This window comes from Mytilus edulis, chromosome 12, assembly GCF_963676685.1.
Source record: "Mytilus edulis chromosome 12, xbMytEdul2.2, whole genome shotgun sequence".
Taxonomy (NCBI): Eukaryota; Metazoa; Mollusca; class Bivalvia; order Mytilida; family Mytilidae; genus Mytilus; species Mytilus edulis.
In genome coordinates, this window is record NC_092355.1 from 16,858,446 (window position 1) to 16,883,065 (window position 24,620).

At 32.5% G+C, this 24,620-nt stretch overlaps 2 protein-coding genes across 3 annotated transcripts; one reads left to right on the forward strand and one right to left on the reverse strand.

The window, feature by feature from the left end:
* Positions 1 to 1,030: 1,030 nt before the first annotated feature.
* Positions 1,031 to 6,306, reverse strand: LOC139497334 (uncharacterized). Of its 2 annotated transcripts, XM_071285549.1 has the most exons (5): positions 6,201 to 6,306; positions 3,094 to 3,517; positions 2,336 to 2,613; positions 1,808 to 1,915; positions 1,031 to 1,275 (listed from the first exon to the last, which is right to left on the reverse strand). In XM_071285549.1, exons 2-5 carry the CDS (start codon positions 3,491 to 3,493, stop codon positions 1,093 to 1,095), a joined length of 969 nt encoding a protein of 322 aa, XP_071141650.1. In that variant the 5' UTR covers positions 3,494 to 3,517; positions 6,201 to 6,306; the 3' UTR covers positions 1,031 to 1,092. The 2 variants fall into 2 exon arrangements, with proteins under 2 accessions (XP_071141650.1, XP_071141649.1); XM_071285548.1 differs by lacking the exon at positions 6,201 to 6,306 and having other exon boundaries at positions 3,094 to 3,705.
* A 4,575-nt stretch (positions 6,307 to 10,881) lies between these two features.
* On the forward strand, positions 10,882 to 16,042 carry LOC139497460 (uncharacterized). The gene is made up of 5 exons (XM_071285686.1): positions 10,882 to 10,926; positions 11,674 to 11,941; positions 13,821 to 14,285; positions 14,663 to 14,779; positions 15,435 to 16,042. Exons 1-5 carry the CDS (start codon positions 10,882 to 10,884, stop codon positions 16,040 to 16,042), a joined length of 1,503 nt encoding a protein of 500 aa, XP_071141787.1.
* The last annotated feature ends 8,578 nt before the right edge of the window (positions 16,043 to 24,620 follow it).

The following is a 24,620-nucleotide window of genomic DNA, read 5'->3' on the forward strand; positions in this document are numbered from 1 at the left end:
CGTTTGTTGACCTATAGTTGTTAAATTCTGTGTCATTTGGTCGCGTGTGAAGAGTTGTCTCATTGGTAATCATACCACATCTTTTTATGCCCCACCTACGATAGTAGAGGGGCATTATGTTTTTTGGTCTGTGCGTCCGTTCGTCCGTTCGTTCGTCCGTTCGTCCGTTCGTCCGTCTGTCCCGCTTCAGGTTAAAGTTTTTGGTCGAGGTAGTTTTTGATGAAGTTGAAGTCCAATCAACTTCAAACTTGGTACACATGTTCCCTATGATATGATCTTTCTAATTTTAATTCCAAATTAGAGATTTTACCCCAATTTCACGGTCCACTGAACATAGAAAAATGATAGTGCCAGTGGGGAATTCGTGTACTGAGGACACATTCTTGTTTTATGTTAGGTATCCTGTACCAACAATGACACTTGTATATCCTCTCCCAATAAGTGCCCTTTGATACCCCCTCCCAATTGTAAGACGTGAGCATTGGCATTAGCAAAAAATAATTATGCTTAAGACGGGGAAAACACCACAAATAGACACTCAAACGCATAAGCCGACAACTAACAACGCCTTACCAAAACAAAGAAGAAAAGGAATTCAAAAGTACAAAATGTATACAAAATACAACATGGAAAACCATATTAAGACTGAGCAACACAAACTCTATAGAAACGGGATTGATCTCTATTGCACTGGAACGTGGCACCCGTTCAAATTACGGAACACATACGAAAAATAATGTGAAAAGTTAATGAGCTGTATATTTTATCTTAACTGCCACACAGTTTATTCGAATGTATGAGAGGATTGTACACATTTTGTGATGTTTAGAATTAAGAGATGTGCATCCTACCACCCCATAAAACAGAAGTAGATATTAAAGTCATAACAAACCAATAATGCTAAATAAGTACCAGGCTAATGCTTAAGAAGGCATAAGACAAACCAATACTTGGCGCTTACATAGCATACGTTCGGAAGCTATACAACGTTATTAATTCGTACGAAAATCAAGCATTTATAAATTAAGAGTTGAAAACATACTTTAATATCAAACTTTTTATGAATAATTAAGTTTTATGTCCGTTGTTATGTCAATGTTTTGGCCAATCAGGATTCCCACCACTGGAATATATCCCTCTGAAATAGTGAATACACGGACTTGCGTGCTCGATTCCATTATTCTTAAAATTATCAAAGACATCAAACATTCCAGCCTCGGTGTGGTTACCTTTGTTACAAGGAGATGGAAAGAAAGTTGTCTGGCAAGGATCGCCCTGAAAATGTAATCAAAAACAGTTTCTATATTAAAGCAGTTGAATTAAAGCAAGATATAAAATCTAAAGATTAAAAACCCAGAAAGGAGCACATTTTGAACAACAAGTATGGTCAATATCCGTCATATTGTATCAGTCAGAGGCTTACATTGGAGTTTTAATAATACACAGACAATTTTGAATATTAAAGCGTCGTAATATAATAATGTTAAACAATATGTTTTTCTTTACAATTTGAAAACTATCAATTGATTATGAATGAAAATAGCATATTATAAATATTGTGAGTCTGAAGCGCTTGTCTGATTTCTAATTCACATTCAAAAGGAAAAGCACAGAACGCCCAAGCCTGAACATTTGAAATTCATGAATTGATGAATATTTAGATACAAAATAGAAAACACATATTTGGACTAAACAAAATTCATCGATGTTTAAATCTTGTTCAGCTTAATTTCTGATAAATTATCGCTGGAGAGACAAAAAGGCGGGACATTAGAAGACGTGATATAGTTGTATGTTGATATCTAACCTTATTGGTGTAAAGTGTGACAAATATTTCCTTGCCGGTATCTAACGCATACTGGTATCCTGCCAGTTTAGTCCGGTCAGATATTTGAGGGAACGTGATGTATCCAACCTGAAAATATAGCATTAATTGATTGATTTTATGGACATGTGGAACGGATAAACAAAATGGCCACATGATCTCAACATATAAGGATAATTATCAAACAAACGTTTTTTTCGTTATTTGCTTGCAATCGTACAATCATATGCTATAAATATATATAAAAAGATTGTTTAAATGAGTAAACAATTGTCTTGAGCACAGATAACTGATAAAATTATTCAAATTGCTTGTCATATTTTCAAAGTGTAGAATTTGGGTCTAAATCAGATCTTTGGTGTCTCTAACCGACTGACAATATATTTGTCCACATTTTTGTGTTTTGTTTCTGTTCGTTCTGTTTTTCTGTTAAGAAAATGTCTTTAAAATACGCAATTGTTGTGTACCTAGGTTAGCTCTAAACACATACACAACAAAGTATAGTTTTACCTGAACATCAAGACTATCGAAAATGTCAATCATGTGTCTGACTGCAACTTGCGTTTTCCCGTTGTACGTAATCAGTTTCTGTGTACTACCACAGCGTCCCCAGTGCCAGCTGACGGAGTAATGTGTAAGTAAATGACCATGAACTTGTTTCATGGCTTCCGTTTTAATCATATTTAGGTTTTGTAAGTACTTTGTCTGTTCTGACTGTCCACTGTGACATTTTATCGATGCATATGCTTCATTGTTGACTGCAACTCCGTCAAACTTCTCATTTGCAGCTAAATATTGACATAATGTAAAATTATTAAGGTTTAGTTAAAAAACACGTTATTGTGGTATTGGCAAGGAGACAATTATTAGTAGTGTAAGTTTTAATAAAAAATGACAGACAACGTGGGAAAAAGAAAATCGAACGATCTGATTTACCGTAACATAGATTTCCAGTTCCATTGTGTGATTTGATTCAAATGTCAAGTGTAAACAGGACAACAGTAGGTTAAGTAAGGACAATAACATATGTTTGTTTATATTGAAATCAAAGCGGTGACGCTCAAATTCATTTGGTATATTTTGTTTTGCAAATATCTAATGCAACATCATTTCAGCAGTGTATATCATATCAATGAAACCATATGTTTGAAATACAAAATATACGTTTCAGATATATCTATGCTTTAGTATACATACATGTGTAGTGACAAACATGACTGTCTGATCGCTATTTGTCTTATACTTTTTATATATTATGTGTACAATACCTGCGCAATGATCGTTGTACCAAACCACGTGCTTTATCAAATTCTTTTCGGATACGTCAATATCACTTACAGCAAATAGTGCATAAACCTGGAGTCCCGGTACTGTTGAATGACCTTCACTTAATGTTTGTTTTATCAATTGAATTCCGGGTATTCCGCACGATTTGGCATTAAACCCATCACGTAATTTATGATGAACGTCCGCAAGAAATATCTTTCGAATTTCTCTGCCCTGAACCTTACATGTGTTCCATAGCCATTGTCGTCTGCTATGAGTGTCCCAGGTATGTGTAAAGCATTTCGAATGTTTATCCCAGTTGAGAAAGTCACTTTGACTACATCTGGGTATCGTTGGGTCATAACCGTCTCTCCATACATAGATGGCATATCCATTGTTCATTCCCGCCAGCAGAAAACATGTGGACTTTTGTATGAACAAAAATAGATATATTACACATGGAAAAATCAGCAAATTAGGTTCCATAATGGAACATTAAGTTAGTGTAAGAACGAAAGAAAATTTAACTCTAGAGATAAGAATATTAACATCGCGTGACATTCGTGTAGACACGGTCGGAAATTTACTTAAGATATTGTATCCTGTTTTGTATTATGAAGGAAAATATACTGTGTAAATTATAAGGAATATATTGAAATAGGGAAAATCATTGTATATAAATCAACGATTAAAACTTATTTAACCGGTAGTTATCTTTTGAAGGCATATTAATTTCATTCAATTTATTTAAATAATTCATTCAATAAAATATTTTCTTTTTGATTGATAAGGGGGGCATCGAAAGCAGTGCAACTACTTTTTCTGTATTCTTCTACTATAGCCTGTCACTAATTTCATGACAATTACGGTGCGTTCGACTCAAACTTAAGTGAATATGATTGTCAGCTCCCTCCAGTTTCCTCCACTACAAAAGGTGATCGCCACAAAATGGCCATTAGTGCTGAAATGGCGTTAACAATAACCGATTTATCAATTAATCAGCTGCAAAGATACATTGTCAATTTTAGGCTAAAGCTTTATTTATCGTATCTGTGTTTTTTTGTCATTTGAAGAATATGCCATGGTACTGATTGCAGATCTTTGATTGATGACGTACAATATTCTTTATTCAAACATTCTAAGACTGCGGAATATTTTGCATGACCTATTGTTTTACTATAAAACCAACTGTATGTTGTCCTCTAGTTGTCTTTAATAAGGTCTTTGCATCGGAACTAAACACATTTATTCTAAAAACAGTTGTTGGCATGACACGGGTTATGTTCTTCTCATATATGTTATGATGGTATGATACTACACCCCTAACGGGAAGGATTGTGCCTGATGTTCATATGATGAAATCATAATCTTTCAGTCAGTTTAATTGAAGTCTGGAGCTGGCATGTCAGTTAACTGCCAGTAGTCTGTTGTTATTTATGTATTACTGTCATTTTGTTTATTTTCTTTGGTTACATCTTCTGACATCAGACTCGGACTTCTCTTGAACTGAATTTTAATGTGCGTATTGTTATGCGTTTACTTTTCTACATTGGTTAGAGGTATAGGGGGAGGGTTGAGCAAACATGTTTAACCCCGCCGCATTTTTGCGCCTGTCCCAAGTCAGGAGCCTCTGGCCTTTGTTAGTCTTGTTTTATTTTAATTTTAGTTTCTTGTGTACAATTTGGAAATTAGTATGGCGTTCATTATCACTGGACTAGTATATATTTGTTTAGGGGCCAGCTGAAGGACGCCTCCGGTGCGGGAATTTCTCGCTACATTGAAGACCTGTTGGTGACCCTCTGCTGTTGTTTTTTATTTGGTCGGGTTGTTGTCTCTTTGACACATTCCCCATTTCCATTCTCAATTTTATTTGTGCTATTTGTATCACTGGAAAGTTATCTAATTAACATTTACCACGTATCATTAAGTATATTTAATCGGGTGATATATTTCATATCAAAAAGGTCAAATTAATAACGTTAAATAAAATGTTCTGGTAACTTGGTATTTAACAAAAACATGTTTTTGGTCCGTTTTTATTAATATGAAATAGAGCAATTCTAAGAATATTCTATATTTTGCAAATAAATTAATAAAAACTTGATAAATGAATAAAATATTTACCGTATATATGAAAATTCAATATTCCTTATATATTTTCGAATATCAGCCTTAATATGTATATCTACCTTAACCCGACGGAAATCGATCACAAAGAAGATGGATACAGAACGTTGATTTTAAGAATTAACATCATTAAAGTAATTGGAAACGAGTGACTGGTGAAAAATAAGGTTTATCCAATATTTGAACAAATGCATATATATTTCATTTATTACGCACCCATATCGTATAAGTATTCGTCCTTTTTCTCTCTCGATTTGTTATGATGTGAAAATATGGCAGCTAATTAAATGTCGTGTTTTCAAGTCATAATTTACAGATTGTCACGCTTAGTTCACTGCATACGGAAAACATATGGACGAATTTTTTTTTCTAAATTTGGACAAATTATAGAATTTTCCTGAGAAAGAAGTATATGTACAGAAGTTTTATATTAAAAACTAGCCATTTAATTATAAAAAAAAATAATTATGCATTACTTTTTTTATTTAAAGTTTCATTTGACTTTATGACAGCTAATCTACCGACTGTCTCTATAACAAGCAGGTATATAAACACCATACAAAGTAGGTCAGCTAAAATAGGGTTAATGTTTTATGATTCAAACCAGTTTGAAATTGTTTAATAAACAATGTATACAATGTATACACGAATCAAGAAATGTTAAAATTGGACAGAAGCACAAGCCGTAACTAAAATAAAAACACATTGGTTGATGCTTACATATATCATAACACAATTTTATTATTATGTACGTATACAAATGGCCTATATATTAATCAATAGAAACTATAAACGATTTGTGTTACAGATTGTTGAAAGTTTCTATTGAACAAACCACATCATTTTTAGACGTTTTACATATCTGACAGCCATATGTATACAAACTGTATGAAATATTCTTGTTTATGCGTCGTTGGATTGTTGTCTTATTAATGTATACCCCCACGTATCCTTGTATCAATAAATATCTGTGAAAACTTACCTGTTTATTTCCTGATCAATTTGGCCTTTTTATTTTTAATTCTGGTGTACAGGTAAATGATGTCAACAAAGTGTAACTGTCTAAAGATAGTGTGGATAAACACGTTGTATGATACTATTAGCTAAAATAGGTAATTTAGTACCAGCTGTACTTAGTTCTGAACAGTTTGACGTAAATTAAACTACCGTTTGTAGTGAGAGCAATGCAAACATTTCTTTAAATTGCATATAAAAAAGAGACGTTTTCATTTATGATTAAATCTTGAAGAAGGAAATTGTATTTCCTTCGAGGTTACTAAAATTGAACAACTTTGTGTTATATATTCTTTAAGAACTTAATTAGTTCTCAATATTATGTTTTTTGTTATCTCATTGTTTGTATTGTATTATGAAAGTTATTGATGTTGTGATGTTTATTCCCTTTGGGGCCCATAATTGGAAATAAAATAGCTTGTAATGTTACAAGAGCGGTTACCACAATATGTATTTTCGTTTCTTTTCTTTCCTTGAAAATATTAGACAGGAAGTCATGAACCCTAAATAAACTACTTAAATTAAATATAAAGTTAAAAAAAGTCAGACATTTTTTTTTTAAGTATGAAAAGTTTACAAAGTCATGTCATGGGCCTGATTCTAGAAATACAAAAAAAAGTTGAAGCCTATAGTGCCTGATCCCTAACCTACGTGTTATATATGTTTCTTGACTTGTGAAGGGATTCTTACAAAATTCTAGCTAATCAGAAAAGCTAGAGTACGCCAGAAAAGTTGTGATTTCAAGTATCCTTTTTTACGTTTTTTTTATTTACACAAATGCTAATATATCAAAGATTTTTGAAAATATTACCCAGTACGAAAAAAAATTGCTGAAAAGGCACCACAGTTTATTATTCAAGGGAGACCTGCAAAAAGTTACTTAACGAGTCCCAATATTCATTTCGCCTTTTATTCGTTTCTAGGATTATGATTGGTTATAAACAGCCGCTTGGATACCGTGCATACTCCATATTAAGTTAATGGGCGCGGTTTATTCCAAAACGGTGTTAGAAGTATTGTCACGTCCTTTTATAAATAATAACAAAACGATGTTGAGGAAAATTGTTAAAAGGTTTTAAAAGACGAGAAATTGATGATGAACGATTGAAATAAATTATCTAACACGCATTTAAGAGAGAATGGCGCTTCTATTAAGCTTCCACCTCGATATTTTGGGAAAACTAAAGTCTCTTCCTAAAAGGACAGCATGTGCATCAGTATAGCTTCTTCTTGGAGCTCTACCGTTTAATGCTGAAATTCACAAAAAACAACTTAGCCTCTTATTTTGGTGTTCTCAACAGCAATTATGAAACTAGCTATGCGTCAATATATGTCTGGAAGATCAAAAAAGCTTCTTAACTAAAACAGTAGAATTTTTAGTACAATCTACCTTTCTTTCTTGAATTATTCGAAAAGTATTATTACAAAAATATAATGAAAATAAACAAATATTTGACTAACAAAGTACGCCTAGAATGTGAAGAAAAATCAACACAGTGACTACAAAATTTAGCAATCTCAAACTTAGAAATAGGTGTCACACACTCTGCTTGGGCTACAGTTTTCACATCAGTCTCGAACATCAGAAAAGCCATTACAAAAAGCCGCATGATCATAGGAACCTATCTATTACAAGCTCATAGACACAGTTTTAACCAGGCCGAAGTAGATTCGATTTGTTCGAACTGTAGAACTGGAAAAGAAGATCGTTGTCATGAGTTAACAACTTGTCCATTGTAAAATGAACATCAGGATAGCATAATATACTCTAATTAAAAACTTTATATTGAGATTTATATCTGAAACAAAATGGGCAACTCACTTCAGTAATTGTAATGCAATATGTGCACTTATTCATGTTATTGTAGACTGTCAGAACTTTGCAAATCTAAACATTATACCGAACAACCCAGAAATATTTTAATCTTGAAGAAGGACATTGTATTTTCTTCTAGGTTACTCTAAAAATTGAACAACTTTGTGTTATATATTCTTTAAGAACTTAAATAGTTCTCAATACTATATTTTTTGTTATCTTATAGTTTTTATTGTATTATGAAAGTTATTGATGTTGTAATGTGTATGCCATTTGGGGTCCTTAATTGGAAATAAATATCTTCCTTTTCTTATGTTGCAAGAGCGGTAACCACAATATGTATTTTTGTTTCTTTTCTTTTCCTGAAAATATTACGTTATCTTTAACCTTAATTCACTCCGCACCAGAAGTCGCATAAGGCCTCCTCGAGCGTTTCTGGTTTCTGAAACAAGTTCTTTTTACAGAGTTGGGTAGTTAGCCCAACGTCCAACCTCCACTCTGATGGGCCGGGTTTTCTCTCTGGGTAGTCCTTCCCGTAGATGATTGCATTACCATGCTAACGGATTGCATCTGTCCGGATTTCTTTCTGGGTTGTCTTCCATAGCCTTTGACTTTTCACAGCTACCCACAAGGCAGTGGGGCTATTTACCCATAGCTGGGGGTTTGGTTTGCAGGCACCAGGGCGTATCCACTCACCGATGGGCCTATTATGCCTTGCATCTAGGGGCCAAACCTCCCCCGAGACCTTGTGGTGTTGCCTGCGGCCGTGAGGTGCCCAGTTTCCATTTATCACCTGGTGGAGGATCCCATATCTGGGCCACATTGGTCTTACTGCATGAGAGGCTGTAACTGGCAGGAAAGACTTACACACTCTGCTCTCCTTTTCACAGCAAGCTGCTAGTCAGTGATGAATGCTGAACGCGAGAGTGACAAGCACAGACACAACAACACACATGCAGGTGCGCATTACACAGTCATTTGACAGACGGAATATATTACACAGGAAGTAATCTATCCTAAAATAAACTACTGAGATTAAATATAAAGTTAAAAAAAGTCAGTAATATTTGTTTTAGATATGAAAAGTTTACAAAGTCATGGGCCTGATTCTAGAAATAGAAAAAAAGTTGAAACATTTAGTTCCTGATCCCTGATCTTAGTGTAATATAAATGTTTCTTGACTTGTGAAGAGATTCTTACAAAATCATAGCTTATCATAAAAGATACAGACGTACGTGATCATTGACATGTTCATCATTTATTATGTAAATGTTTTGATATCACCATTACATAATTAAAGATGAGTTATGACATTCCTATTTGAATAGTAGGCATTAGTAATGTTGTTAATTTCTGTGTCATTTGGTCTCTTGAGGAGAGTTGTCTCTTTGGCAGCCATACCGCAACTTCTTATTTTGAGATTTCTAGTGTCAAAATATTCCTTGGCAATTTAGTAAAGCACAGAAGGGTTTTCAAAGGCAATCATAATTAAAATTAACATTAAACATGCGATTATATTGTTTATTTTAGTGAAAATAATGTATAGCTTCTCATAACTCTTTTTATAGTGGCTCTTGTATCTTTTTTGTAATTTTGTTTTATTAACTACGTAAATACGTATTGTATGTTTTTAAAATGAAGAGGTGAGACTAAAATAAAATATTGTCTTGTTTTGTCTTTTCTTGTCTTGGGACAACTGTCAAATGAATTAAAATCTGCTCATTCAACATTAGCCGTTTTGCTCCTGCACTTTAAAGTCTTTTTCTTACACGCTAATCAGAAAAGAGTACGCCAGAAAAGTTGTGATTTCAAGTATCCTTTTTTACGTTTTTTTTTATTTACACAGTTGCTAATATATTAAAGATTATTGATAATATTACCAGTACGAAAAAACATTGCTGAAAAGGCACCACGGTTTATTCCCAAAACGCTGTTAGAAGTTTTGTTACGTCCTTTTATAAATAATAACAACACGATGTTGAGGAAAATTGTTAAAAGGTTTCAATAGACGAAGAAATTGATGATGAACGATTGAAATAAATTAAAAAAAACATATTTAAGTCTAACAAGTTGTTAGTGTTGGCCTTTGTTTTTGTATATATCATAAGAAGCAATTCTAACGGAATTGCAGACTTCATCATTTTGATTGGCCATTACAGCTTAATTATCACGAGTTAAGATCGTGACCTCATACGGTATATATGGCATACGATATTTAGAATCAAGCAAACAACTTCTTTTTTTGGGGAGGGGGAATGGCGCTTCTATCAAGCTTCCACCTCGATATTTTGAGAAAAAATAAAGTCTCTTCATTAAAGGACAGCATAAGCATCAGTATACCTTCTTCTTGGAGCTCTACCGTTTAATGCTGAAATTCACAAAAGACAACTTAGCCTCTTATTTGGAGTTCTCAACAGCAATTATGAAACTAGCTATGCGTTCATACATGCCCGGAAGATCAAAAAAGCTTCTTTACTAAAACCGTAGAATTTTAGAACCGTAGAACAAAGTACGCCTAGAATGTGAAGAAAAGTCAACACAGTGACTACAAAATTTAGCAATCTCAAACTTAGGAAAAGGTGTCACACACTCTGCTTGGGCTACAGTTTCCTGATCAGTCTCGAACGTTAGGAAAGCAGTTACAAAAAGCCGCATGTTAAAAGAACATATCTATTACAAGCTCATAGACACAGTTTTAACCAGGTCGAAGTAGACCCGATTTGTCCAAACTGGAGAACTGCAACAGAAGCTCTTTGTCATGTGTTAACAACTTGTCCATTGTAAATTGAACATCAGGATAAAAATTTATATTGAGTATAATATCTGAAACAAAATGGTCAACTCAACCAGTAACCGTGATGCAATATTTACATTGAAAGTATACTGTCAGACCTTTGCAAATCTGGCCTTTATACCAAACAACCAAGAAATTCTTTGATTTAAAATATGTCCAGAATAAACTGCTATGAAATTCACAAAAAAAGTTTATCTGCCGAGATATAACACTTCCCTGAGTATCGTAGCTCCCCATAAAGACACCAATGACAATATTTGCCACCATGTGTCTATGTGATACATATCAATCATACACAGCAAAATAGTGCGATCTATATGCTCAAATATACGCAGCATTAATATCTGCTTGCTTACCTCTAATATACAACATATATATAAACCTGAATGTGTGTATAGCTAGACTTTTTAAAATTGAGCACAATGTAGAACAACTTTTTATAACGCAAACATATATAACTGCTTATTAACAGAGATTTCAACATTATCTAGAAAATATACATCCGTAATATCTTCGGAAAGCATAGTTTTTAAGCCTTGCTCTACTAGGCTTTCATATAATAGTTATCAAAAGTATAAATGATGATCTTGACTTTAAAAACATAAACTCTATCCAGTTAATTCAAGAGCCAAACTAGTTCATTGATTAGACATTGCTTTTGTTATCGAATCCGGATCCTGGACAAGGTATGTGTTATCCGTGTATATAATATGTACATTTCTGTAAATAAATGTTATGAATGTGCAATGTTCTGGTGGAGGAATTCTTTTCAACATTTTGAATTTGGAATAACTTGTGAATATGTTAGCATTTTAAAATTAATCTTTGAAGAAGAAAAAGAAGAAGAAGAAGAAGAAGAAGAAGAAGAAGAAGAAGAAGAAGAAGAAGAAGAAGAAGAAGCGATTAATACCACTACAACAGCCATTAGTGGCACCACCTCCGTTATTGACACACCAGCCGTTAGTACCACAACAGCCAATTCTACCACCACATCAGGTTGAAACTCCAAACGTCCCTAACCAATCCGTTGAACAACAAAATCATGATAAGGGATGTGTACATCCAGGGCAGCCCCCAGTTCGAAGTACTGAACAAAACGGTGAGATTTTAGTTATACAGTAAAACCTGTATAAACCGGCCGGCTACGGGATTATGAACTAGAGGCTCTAAAGAGCCTGTGTCGCTCACCTTGGTCTATGTGAATATTAAAGGAAGCAGATGGATTCATGACAAAATTGTGTTTTGGTGATGGTGATGTGTTTGTACATCTTACTTTACTGAATATTCTTGCTGCTTAAAATTATCTCTATCTATAATGAACTTGGCCCATTAGTTCCAGTGGAAAATGTTAGTAAAAATTTACAAATTTTATGAAAATTGTTAAAAATTGACTATAAAGAACAATAACTCCTAAGGGGGTCAATTGACCATTTTGGTCATGTTGACTTATTTGTAAATCTTACTTTGCTGAACATTATTGTTGTTTACAGTTTATCTCTATCAATAATAATATTCAAGATAATGACCAAAAACAGCAAAATTTCCTTAAAACTAACAATTCAGGGTAAGCAACCCAACACCGGGTTGTCCGATTCATCTAAAAATTTCAGAGCAGATAAATGTTGACCTGATAAACAATTTTACCCCATGTCAGATTTGCTTTACATGCTTTGGGTTTTGAGTTATAAGCCAAAAACTGCATTTTACCCCATGTTCTATTTTTAGCCATAGCGGCCATCTTGGTTGGATGGCCGGGTCACCGGACACATTTTTCAAACTACAAATCCAAAAGATGATTGTGGCCAAGTTTGGATTAATTTGGCCAAGTTGTTTCAGAGGAGAAGATTTTTGTAAAAGATTACTAAGATTTACGAAAAATGGTTAAAAATTGACTATAAAGGGCAATAACTCCTAAAGGGGTCAACTGACCATTTAAAAGTCATGTTGACTTATTTGTAAATCTTACTTTGCTGAACATTATTGCTGTTTATAGTTTATCTCTATCTATAATAATATTCAAGATAATAACCAAAAACAGCAAAATTTCCTTAAAATTACTAATTCAGGGGCAGTAACCCAACAACGGGTTATCCGATTCATCTGAAAATTTCAGGGCAGATATATCTTGAACTGATAAACAATTTTACCCCATGTCAGATTTGCTCTAAATGCTTTGGTTTTTGAGTTATAAGCCAAAAACTGCATTTTACCCCTATGTTCTATTTTTAGCCATGGCGGCCATCTTGGATGTTAGGCGGGGTCACGCCACACATTTTTTAAACTAGATACCCCAATGTCAAGAAATTTTCAGATGAATCAGATAATCCGTTGTTGGGTTGCTGCCCCTGAATTAGTAATTTTAAGGAAATGTTGCTGTTTTTGGTTATTAAGGCCAGGTGAGCTAAAAACAGCAAAATTTCCTTAAACTTACATATTCAGGGGCAGCAACCCAACAACGGATTGTCTGATTCATCTGAAAATTTCAGGGCAGATAGAACTTGACACGATAAACAATTTTACCCCATGTCAGATTTGCTCAAAATGCTTTGGTTTTTGAGTTATAAGCCAAAAACTGCATTTTACCCCTATGTTCTATTTTTAGCCATGGCGGCCATCTTGGTTGGTAGGTGGGGTCACGTCACACATTTTTTAAACTAGATACCCCAATAATGATTGTGGCCAAGTTTGGTTTAATTTGGCCCAGCAGTTTCAGAGGAGAAGATTTTTGTAAAAGTTAACGACGACGGACGACGACGGACGACGACGACGACGACGGACGCAAGACGCAAAGTGATGGGAAAAGCTCACTTGGCCCTTCGGGCCAGGTGAGCTAAAAAAGGCCGGTTTGGACAGTGAGCCGGTTTATTCAGATTTCCGTTTTGACAGGAAGTTAATGACTTGTGACGTCCGACATTTTGCATGTAAAAGTTTTCTCTGATTGTAATTATATCTGATAAATAAAAATGTTAATGTTAAAGCTGATAATGATGTTGCTTTTGATGATGATGTTGAAGTTGATGTTGATGTTGATGTTGAAGTTGATAATGATGTTGATTTCGATTTTGATGTTGATGTTGAAGTTGATAATGATGTTGCTTTTGATGATGATGTTGAAGTTGATTATGATGTTGATGTTGATTTTGATGTTGATGTTGAAGTTGATAATGATGTTGCTTTTGATGTTGATGTTGAAACTGATAATGATGTTGCTTTTGATGATGATGTTGAAGTTGATAATGATGTTGATTTTGATTTTCATGTTGATGTTGAAGTTGATAATGATGTTGATTTTGATTTTGATGTTGATGTTGAAGTTGATAATGATGTTGCTTTTGATGATGATGTAGAATTTGATTATGATGTTGATTTTGATGTTGATGTTGATTTTGATGTTGATGTTGAAGTTGATAATGATGTTGCTTTTGATGTTGATGTTAAAGCTGGTAATGATGTTGCTTTTGATGATGATGTTGAAGTTGATAATGATGTTGATTTTGATTTTGATGTTGATGTTGAAGTTGATAATGATGTTGCTTTTGATGATGATGTAGAATTTGATTATGATGTTGATTTTGATTTTGATGTTGATGTTGAAGTTGAAATGATTTGATGTTGATGTTGATGTTGATAATGATGTTGATTTTGATTTTGATGTTGATGTTGAAGTTGATAATGATGTTGCTTTTGATGATGATGTAGAATTTGATTATGATGTTGATTTTGATTTTGATGTTGATGTTGAAGTTGAAATGATTTGATGTTGATGTTGATGTTGAAGTTGATAATAATGTTGATTTCGATTTTGATGTTGATGTTGAAGTTGATAATGATGTTGCTTTTGATGATGATGTTGAAGTTGATTATGATGTTGATGTTGATTTTGATGATGATGGTGAAGTTGATAATGATGTTGCTTTTGATGTTGATGTTAAAGCTGGTAATGATGTTGCTTTTGATGATGATGTTGAAGTTGATAATGATGTTGATTTTGATTTTGATGTTGATGTTGAAGTTGATAATGATGTTGATTTTGATTTTGATGTTGATGTTGAAGTTGATAATGATGTTGCTTTTGATGATGATGTAGAATTTGATTATGATGTTGATTTTGATTTTGATGTTGAAGTTGATAATGATATTGCTTTTGATGTTGATGTTGAAGTTGATAATGATGTTGATTTTGATTTTCATGTTGATGTTGAAGTTGATAATGATGTTGATTTTGATTTTGATGCTGATGTTGAAGTTGATAATGATGTTGATTTTGATTTTGATGTTGATGTTGAAGTTGATAATGATGTTGCTTTTGATGATGATGTAGAATTTGATTATGATGTTGATTTTGATTTTGATGTTGAAGTTGATAATGATGTTGCTTTTGATGATGATGTTGAAGTTGATAATGATGTTGATTTTGATTTTCATGTTGATGTTGAAGTTGATAATGATGTTGATTTTGACTTTGATGTTGATGTTGAAGTTGATAATGATGTTGCTTTTGATGATGATGTAGAATTTGATTATGATGTTGATGTTGATTTTGATGTTGATGTTGAAGTTGAAATGATTTGATGTTGATGTTGATGTTGAAGTTGATAATAATGTTGATTTCGATTTTGATGTTGATGTTGAAGTTGATAATGATGTTGCTTTTGATGATGATGTTGAAGTTGATTATGATGTTGATGTTGATTTTGATGATGATGGTGAAGTTGATAATGATGTTGCTTTTGATGTTGATGTTAAAGCTGATAATGATGTTGCTTTTGATGATGATGTTGAAGTTGATAATGATGTTGATTTTGATTTTGATGTTGATGTTGAAGTTGATAATGATGTTGATTTTGATTTTGATGTTGATGTTGAAGTTGATAATGATGTTGCTTTTGATGATGATGTAGAATTTGATTATGATGTTGATTTTGATTTTGATGTTGAAGTTGATAATGATATTGCTTTTGATGTTGATGTTGAAACTGATAATGATGTTGCTTTTGATGATGATGGTGAAGCTGATAATGATGTTGCTTTTGATGATTATGTTGAAGTTGATAATGATGTTGATTTTGATTTTGATGATGATGTTAATGTTGATGATGATGATGTTGATTTTGATTTTGATGTTGATGTTGAAGTTGATAATGATGTTGCTTTTGATGTTGATGTTGAAGTTGATAATGATGTTGATTCTTTCTGTTAAATTTGTCATGCGGTAAATTTGATTGCGGATTAGAAGTTACACAACTAGTGACTCAACTTGTAACTTTTGCCAAATTCATTTTACGCTGCTATGGACTACCCAGTGGCTCCTGATATAACCTGATAAGAAACTTTTGTCAAATATTTGTGGTTTTTTAGTAGGATATCTACATGATTTATCATGTAATTAGGGGGATTTGGGAGGGGTTAGTCGAAAAAAAAAATGGAAAAAAAATGTTTTTCATGCTGTTATTCACAAATACAACAGACTACCCTACAATGCACATTTGCAAATTGCAACTTTAATTTGTCATCTTTCAAAAGTTTTACAACAGCGTAAATTACGTTGGTAGGCTTCAACAATCAATATTATTAAAAGACAAGAATCAGAAGAGATTCTTACACGTCATGTAATCAATTGTACCATACTAAATGTTAACATTTCTTTGAATGATTGTTTTTGAACATACTCTGAGTTTATAATCCACAGTTGTAATTAAAACATGCACAAATGGTTAATTAACATCAAAGAAAAGTTTTGAAAACCATTAAACGAAAATATCGATCGGTACCATTTTTTGTATCCTTTTAGAATGCTTGTAATGTATTTCCGTTCACCAAAATGGATTTTGACAATACAAGTTTACTTTTGGAAATCCTAAAATCAATATGCAGCGTATTATTTCATATTGACGCTTTGCATTCATGACTTTTCAAACGCGAAAAAATAGAAACGAAACAGAAAATGTTTTATTGGGGAAAGTAGTGCTTATTGTTAGAAGCAAAATGGAAGTTTCGTACAGCGTTTTGCTCTGTATTCTACTATATTTTGAATTGATAACAGGAACTCTTGTAAGGGAGATAACTTCTCAATATGTGCATGCGTATGATGGAACTTACGAAAATGAAAAATCTCTTGGCATATCTAACGTAGGATCTTCTATGCAATGTTCAATAAAATGTTTGAATGACAACCGCTGTGTATCGTTTTTTTACAATACAATTACGAAAACGTGTATTCTACATGCAGACCCGTTCACTTACACAAATAGACCAAAATCCGGAACTGGTTGGATATTTTTCCAAACATTTATAAGTAAGTATACAAATTCAAAGTTATTTCCACTGAATCAAGAAAATAGGAACGTTATCAAAATTAGATCTGAAACTCAGCACTATGATATATTAATTAACTGATAAATTGAAGAGTGTTTTCCATAATAAAAACAAAACAATACTTTGAGAATACAATTATTGCATGAAATTTTTTTTGAAAGTTATATAGTGTAGATCTTGAGAGTGGAGTTTTGATTTATATACAGAAAAGGTATATAATTTTTTATTTTTTTATCATTAGAAACAATTATGGTTCTACGTCGTCAAAATAACCTTGGAAACATAGCGGAATTATATTTAGATTGCAAATCAATCAAAATTAACTTATTGAATTCCTAATCTTGACACATTTCCTTTAACATTCTGATATGGGTTGCACGTGTGCTCAGACTGTGGTCACACGTCGGTCGGGTCTTCATTCAAAAGAAAAATAATGTCAAAACGTTGAAAGTGTATCATTGGAGCCATTAGGAATTACAATGTCGTTTACAGATTTTACCGACAAGTTATGTTTTTTAAAGGTAAATCTGTCATTTTAATATATTTGGTTCATGATTCTACATACAACAAGAAACTGCAAATACCTTAAAAAATCGTCACTATACGATTGCGCATACTTATATGTCTATTTAACATTAAAATGTGGGTATCGAGTTATATGACCAAAGGTCATCTCAATAAAAAATGAGATGAAATCTTGTCTGAAATGCACAAAATGCTGTAACATTAAAGCGAGCGCATCCGTTTTTTACTCATTTTTATGGACTATTGTTACTATGATATATCTTAGGTCATGAATGTGCGAAGCGAAAATGATCATTTAGATCAAATGATGTAACATGAATTTGACAATCAATGCCATTTAAATTAAACGCACATAAGTATATTGGAAGAAAATAAACTGTTACCTTCAAACTTCTCGTGCCTACCATCCATCCATCCATACAGCAAACAAATCATACAATAGGGGATATCGAGTTAACATCCATTAGAGAGTTTACTTTAATAATACAAATTAACAAACATATACTGACACATCAACATTTGTAGCCAGGAATTATGTGAAATTAGTCTGGACTCATGCTATTTAGTCATGATCATTGGAATACCAAGAGTTTTTCCTTTAAGTTTTCCGTCACTCTATAATATCTGCATTTCATGTAATGTGGGATACAGGCAACATACAAAGTTTAAGAATTGGTAATTGTTAAATTACAGAACTGGTATTTTTTCCTTCAATTTACCTCATCGAAAAAGTTGTTAATATAAGAACATCGAAAAATATAGACCGCCCAGCAGAAAAAGTGGACAATTTAGCATTTTAAATTCATATTGAACATGTTGAAAGATATATCAAATGTTCCGACCAAGTACCTCACCTTAGGGAGTGCAGGTTGCACGTCCGATATACATACACGTTATCAATTTATTTTAGATAGACTGGAATTGTTAAATCTTAATAAACTCATCATAGATTCCAGAATTAATAAACAAATATAATTACGCATTTATTTGGCTTTTTTTAACTATTTTGATCTGAGCGTCACTGATGAGTCTTATGTAGACGAAACGCGCGTCTGGCGTATAAAATTATAATCCTGGTACTTTTGATAACTATTTACACTAGTACTTTACATTTTTAGAAGCACATGGACGCTGCAAAGCAGATTTCTTCTATTATCGACATCTTGATCTCTGCTTTAAGTTCGGACCCACCATTTTTGGGTCTGATTCAAACGTTAATATGGTTTGTAGTCAACCTGGCGAAGAACTTGTAAAGATTGATTCGGAAGACAGACAAACATATATAGAACATATCACAGGTATAAATATTTGATTATAAACTGTACGTACATTTATAAAGTTCAGACAATTGTTATTTTTGACTTTGTTAAAAACATATGCAAAACCAGTATTATTTGTGCGTTTGATTAGCAGATTATTATTTTTTTCTAATTTTTCTGAAAGTCGAACAAGTTATACTTTCACATACTTGTCCTTTATTGTAACAAGATCTTCTGACTAAATAAAGGCACCAGTAGTATACCGCTGTTCGAAACTCATAAATCGATAGAAAAAAAAACCAAATCCGGGTTACAAACATAAACTGAGGGAAACGCATTAAATATAAGAGGAGAACAACGACACAGTATTAAAATGTAACACACACAGAAACGAACTAAGCATTAAACAAAATCCGATGAGAATAACAAATATAACATCAAAACTAAATACATGAATTTGGGATAGAAAAGTACCGTGACACATAAGAACATCCTTATTATATAGAATAATTAATACTTTTGAAAAGAGTTAATTTTATAAAATGACTATATAGTAGATATACATGATAAAACTGAAGTATTAACTAATAGCAGTAAAAAAACCGGGTACATTACTTAAACCAACATAATCCAACATAAAAAAATAGTGCTTTGTGTTACAAATTGAAATTAACATTAGTTCATAAAATGGTTATTTAAACGATGGCTTCATGACATTGTTTCATATGGAGTAATTTAGACAACAGTAGTTAACAGGTGTTTAAGTCTTATCAAAAAGTAAATTCACAACAATACCCCAAGGAAAACTCAAAACGGAAAGTCCCTAACCAAATGGCAAAATCAAATTATAAAACACATCAAACAAATGGACAACAACTATCATAGTCCTGACTTGGTACAGGCACTTTCAAATGTAGAAAATGGTGGATTGATCCTGGGTTTATAGCACTAAACCTCTCACTTGTATGATAGTCGCATCAAATTCCTTTATAATTACAACGATGCGTGAACAAAACAGAACTAATCGATTTAAAAACGAATTGAGGCAAACCCAGGAAATCGCATGTAGCTTTAAACAGGAGTGAGACCAAGTGTGTATATATGATAAGTGTCTTCTGCTATCTATATATCTACCCCCCATGCAAATCCCCAATAGGTCAAATATCGCAATCGGGTAAAGAAACAGTCGATAAAATTACAGATTTTTATGGCTATTACATTTAATTAAGATCTATGACTCCGTATACATGAGAATAGTGATTTTGTTTGAATTATGGTTTTTGTGCCGCCTTAATCTGATACCTCTTGTTTAGTGATATATACGAATGCATGTTTGTTTTAAGCATGAACGTTCCCTTTTTCTATATAAAGATACATGACCGAATTTTAATTTTCAGCTGACATTGGTCTTGTTTATGACCATTCTATCTGCATACAGGGTACAAGTATGATAAACCCTTCAAACAAATGGACATTTAACGATGGGGAGTTGATGACTTATTCTAAATGGGGAACAGGACAACCGGAGGCAAACGGAACGTTTATTCGCCTGTTTCGAATTAAGAATTACACCTGGTTATCTACCGCTGCAGATCGAGAGTGTTCGTACATTTGTGAATATAACTGACATGTTATTATACATATGCTTGACAAACATTCTCATTTGTTTTTTGTATTTTTTGTTCATTCATTTTATCTTCCATTTTGTAGAATGCATTACTAATAGGTTTTATAATATTAATCAATTGTTGATCACATAATGACTACTGTCTTTTGTCGACGATCTGTTTCTTATGCCTGATACTTTCAGTTATAGTCCGCGACAATACATTGACATATCCGGCCCCGAAGTGATTAATTGAAAGGGTGGACACGTTTTATAAAGTTGACCTTATATGTATTTTTCTTTCATTTTTTTGGTAATAGAGTAAATATATGGTATTTCTCATTTTTTAGTCTTTGTTAACACATCCATGTAACCCCCCCCCCCCCACACACACAAAAAAAAAGAATAACATAATATAATATATGTTTCGGAATTGACTGTAAAATATACTTAGAAATGCATATAACAATAGGTATACCTGCAAGATCTCTCTTTAGCACCACTGTGCAATTCCTTAATTTCTGATCAATTTGTGTTTGCTGGAGATATACCGCAAAGCTTTTTAATGTTTGTAGTTTTTTTCTTTTAAATATGATTCGATTTAAATTAACCCTGCCACATATTCTTGTTCTAGACCCCAATCAGTGTTTGTTTTATATGTAGGTTATATTTCAATGGGATTTTATTATTAGGAGTAGTCGCTTTTGACAGCATACCTAGATTGTTTCTGTTGAACTTATACAAAATCTTTATATTTGGCATATTGTATAGACACATGTCGATCGTTTAAGACTGCATGTTGCACTTTAAATGTATTGTTGGGTTGATGTCTCAAAGATAAGTATGCAACGAATTCTTTTTTAAGTAATGCAAACATTTACAATATACATTTAACATGTACGAACGTGGTAGTGTTCATACGTATATATAGTATGCCATTTAAAGGGGCAGTAGCCAAGAGATATATTAGAAATTAAATATAATTTGTTTTTGTATGTTTTGTAATGATTTAAAAAAAATATTTGTCAGCAACAGGAGGTTTCATTTCTGTATTATACATGCTATAGCGGTAAATTCATAAAATATTTGTCAGCAACAGGAGGTTTCATTTCTGTATTATACATGTTATAGCGGTAAATTCATAAAATATAACTTCAACGATATATAAAGCAGAAAAAACATTCACGCGTTAATTATGAACTGTCAAGGCATTTTATAACGACTTTATTCATATATTGTGTTTTACGTTTAATAGTGTTTTAAAATCACATCACAGCTGTTGGTTTGGTTTACAATGTGTTGTCCTTTACTTTTAGTTACCGTAACAGTTCTTTGATTCGTATAAATTGAAAATGAGTCTTGTCATCCGTCTACTGTTTTATAGAACATTTTAAAATTAAAGTAAATGTGTTGTCTGTTGGGAAACATATTATGTAATCAAACTAGGTGTCGCTCACATGTAGGTTTAACAATTGTAACTTTTAAGTAAACATTTCCATCAAGCTTTACTACCCTGACGGTCTTGTTCGATTATTGGACATGTTAAAGGTGTCGTTTGAGTATAAAAGAGGAGTAACGGTATAAAAAGTTAAGAAACAATTTTAGTTATATTGACATATTTGTAGAAAATTATCCTGCTGATAATTTTTTCTTTAAAAGTTCTTTGTATCTATTTTTTTATATTTTCTTGTGTTACAAGTAAATTGCATATTAACGCATTATTTACCTCAAGAACAGCAAATATAAATATTTGCAGTTCTTGAATCAATATAAATATCAACTTTATATTACTTTCTTGAAAATAATTGTCAGCGTTAGTTTTTAAATGTATTTTATAAAATCATAGAATATTAGTTCAATAAAATATAACGAAAAAGAAAACAATACTCTTTAATCAAGAACTATTGACCTTCGGCTGGAACCTTATTACGATGTTGTCTTGAAGACGTTTATTGAAAGTTTAATATGACATCAGTATCAAATTACAAACATTGTTTCCCCATAAATGTTGTTGTTCAATTTTAACGTTCGGAAGTGTTCTTATTGAGTCACTGATAAGGTCTTTGCATCGGAACTAAACACATTATTTTTTAAAAACAGTTGTTGGCATGACACGGGTTATGTTTTTCTCATATATGTTATGATGGTATGATACTAAACCCCTAACGGGAAGGATTGTGCATGATGTTCATATGATGAAATCATAATCTTTCAGTCAGTTTAATTGAAGTCTGGAGCTGGCATGTCAGTTAACTGTTAGTAGTCTGTTGTTATTTATGTATTATTGTCATTTTGTTTATTTTCTTTGGTTACATCTTCTGACATCAGACTCGGATTTCTCTTGAACTGAATTTTAATGTGCGTATTGTTATGCGTTTATTTTACTACATTGAATAGAGGTATAGGGGGAGGGTTGAGATCTCACAAACATGTTTAACCCCGCCGCATTTTTGAGCCTGTCCCAAGTCAGGAGCCTCTGGCCTTTGTTAGTTTTGTATTATTTTAATTTTAGTTTCTTGTGTACAATTTGGAAATTAGTATGGCGTTCATTATCACTGGACTAGTATATATTTGTTTAGGGGCCAGCTGAAGGACGCCTCCGGGTTCGGGAATTTCTCGCTACATTGAAGACCTGTTGGTGACCCTCTGCTGTTGTTTTTAATTTGGTCGGGTTGTTGTCTCTTTGACACATTCCCCATTTCCATTCTCAATTTTAATTTGATTCATATGAATTTCATCATCTATTGACGCACCAATACAATGACCCAAATGACTCTGGTTTAATCTGTTGAAAAATAAAAGATGTGATTAAAAAGCAATCTACATCAAATCCCGTATCAATAGTTTTTCAAACTTAAAAGGGCTATTTCTAGAGTTTTCGCTTTATAAACAATATAACCATACAATATGTATATCTTATTTACTAAGAAGTTATTCGTACATCTTTATTCTAATATTTAAATTGATTTAGATAAGTTTTCTGTTGAGTTAAAACCCACACACATCGTATTGTGGTGATCATAAACCCAGTGCAATGTCGATCAGAATAGTTTCTCCTAGAATACATGTTGAGGATATTTTGTTAAAAGCACAAAACAAAACGATTTCAATGAGATGTGTAAAGGTTGCATGTATGTAATTATAGACAATCAATTCCCTTAAGGAACTTCTTTTACGGCTAAATTTGTACCACTTTTACAATGACGTTTCATTAAAGCATTTGAATGATAGAATATAAAGCTGATATATACGATTCTTTTCATAGGTAAAAAATATAAAGCTTTGTGGCCTATTTTCAACATTTATAAGCCAAAATCGTAAACTACCAGTCTGTTTTAACATGATTAACCCCCGCCTATTTACTTTGGGTATTCTTCTGACGATATCTGATCTCGGAACTATCTCCTAAACGCAACAAATTATCTACGCAAATAGAGAACAGAATAATAATTCATAATCAATTAAATATTTTTTTGCGATGAAGATAAAAAAACTCAACAGAAAGTGTTATCTTAAATACGCAATCAAATTTACAATTTAACAAATAAATACTCTTCTATCATTAACTATCTATTAACACGGTAGTAACGAATAATTCAAAGGTAAACAGTTTATAAATTCAGACGGGTATTATTATGGTATACAAAATTGTACAGACTGACATATGTTTTAATTTCGTTTTAAACAAAATGTTAACGTTAAGTAAACAGATACCACACCTACGTTTGCTGCATGTACTCTGTAAATATAGTTACTGTAGCAAACAAAATAGATAGTTACAAATTAATGTTTTGGTAATGGTTTTCAATAAATTTGTATGACTGTGTTGATAAAATGAAAGTTAATACGAAAACTATATTTTGTTATACTATGTTTTGGACATTAATTTATGAATTACGTTATTGTTGTCTGTAATTGATTAAAAGTGCTTTACTGGTGATTTTTATATTTTAAAAGACTGTGTCAACGGATTAATACCGTGAAAAAAAAATTGTTGAAAAAAACTACATACAGATAAAAATTTTGTTGTTCAATTGCTATATGAATTGGTAAATTGCACTTTAAAACTACAT

Excerpts from the sequence above, each read along its gene's own strand:
- LOC139497334 (XM_071285548.1), bottom strand. The coding sequence starts at position 3,577 with ATGGAACCTAATTTGCTGATTTTTCCATGTGTAATATATCTATTTTTG. Across the intron at positions 2,614-3,093 it reads GTACAACGATCATTGCGCAG|CTGCAAATGAGAAGTTTGAC; the intron begins GTATTGTACACA and ends GTCAATATTTAG. Across the intron at positions 1,276-1,807 it reads TCACACTTTACACCAATAAG|GGCGATCCTTGCCAGACAAC; the intron begins GTTAGATATCAA and ends TTACATTTTCAG.
- LOC139497460 (XM_071285686.1), top strand. The coding sequence starts at position 10,882 with ATGGTCAACTCAACCAGTAACCGTGATGCAATATTTACATTGAAA. Across the intron at positions 10,927-11,673 it reads ATGCAATATTTACATTGAAA|AAGAAAAAGAAGAAGAAGAA; the intron begins GTATACTGTCAG and ends TAATCTTTGAAG. Across the intron at positions 11,942-13,820 it reads TCGAAGTACTGAACAAAACG|CTGATAATGATGTTGCTTTT; the intron begins GTGAGATTTTAG and ends TTAATGTTAAAG.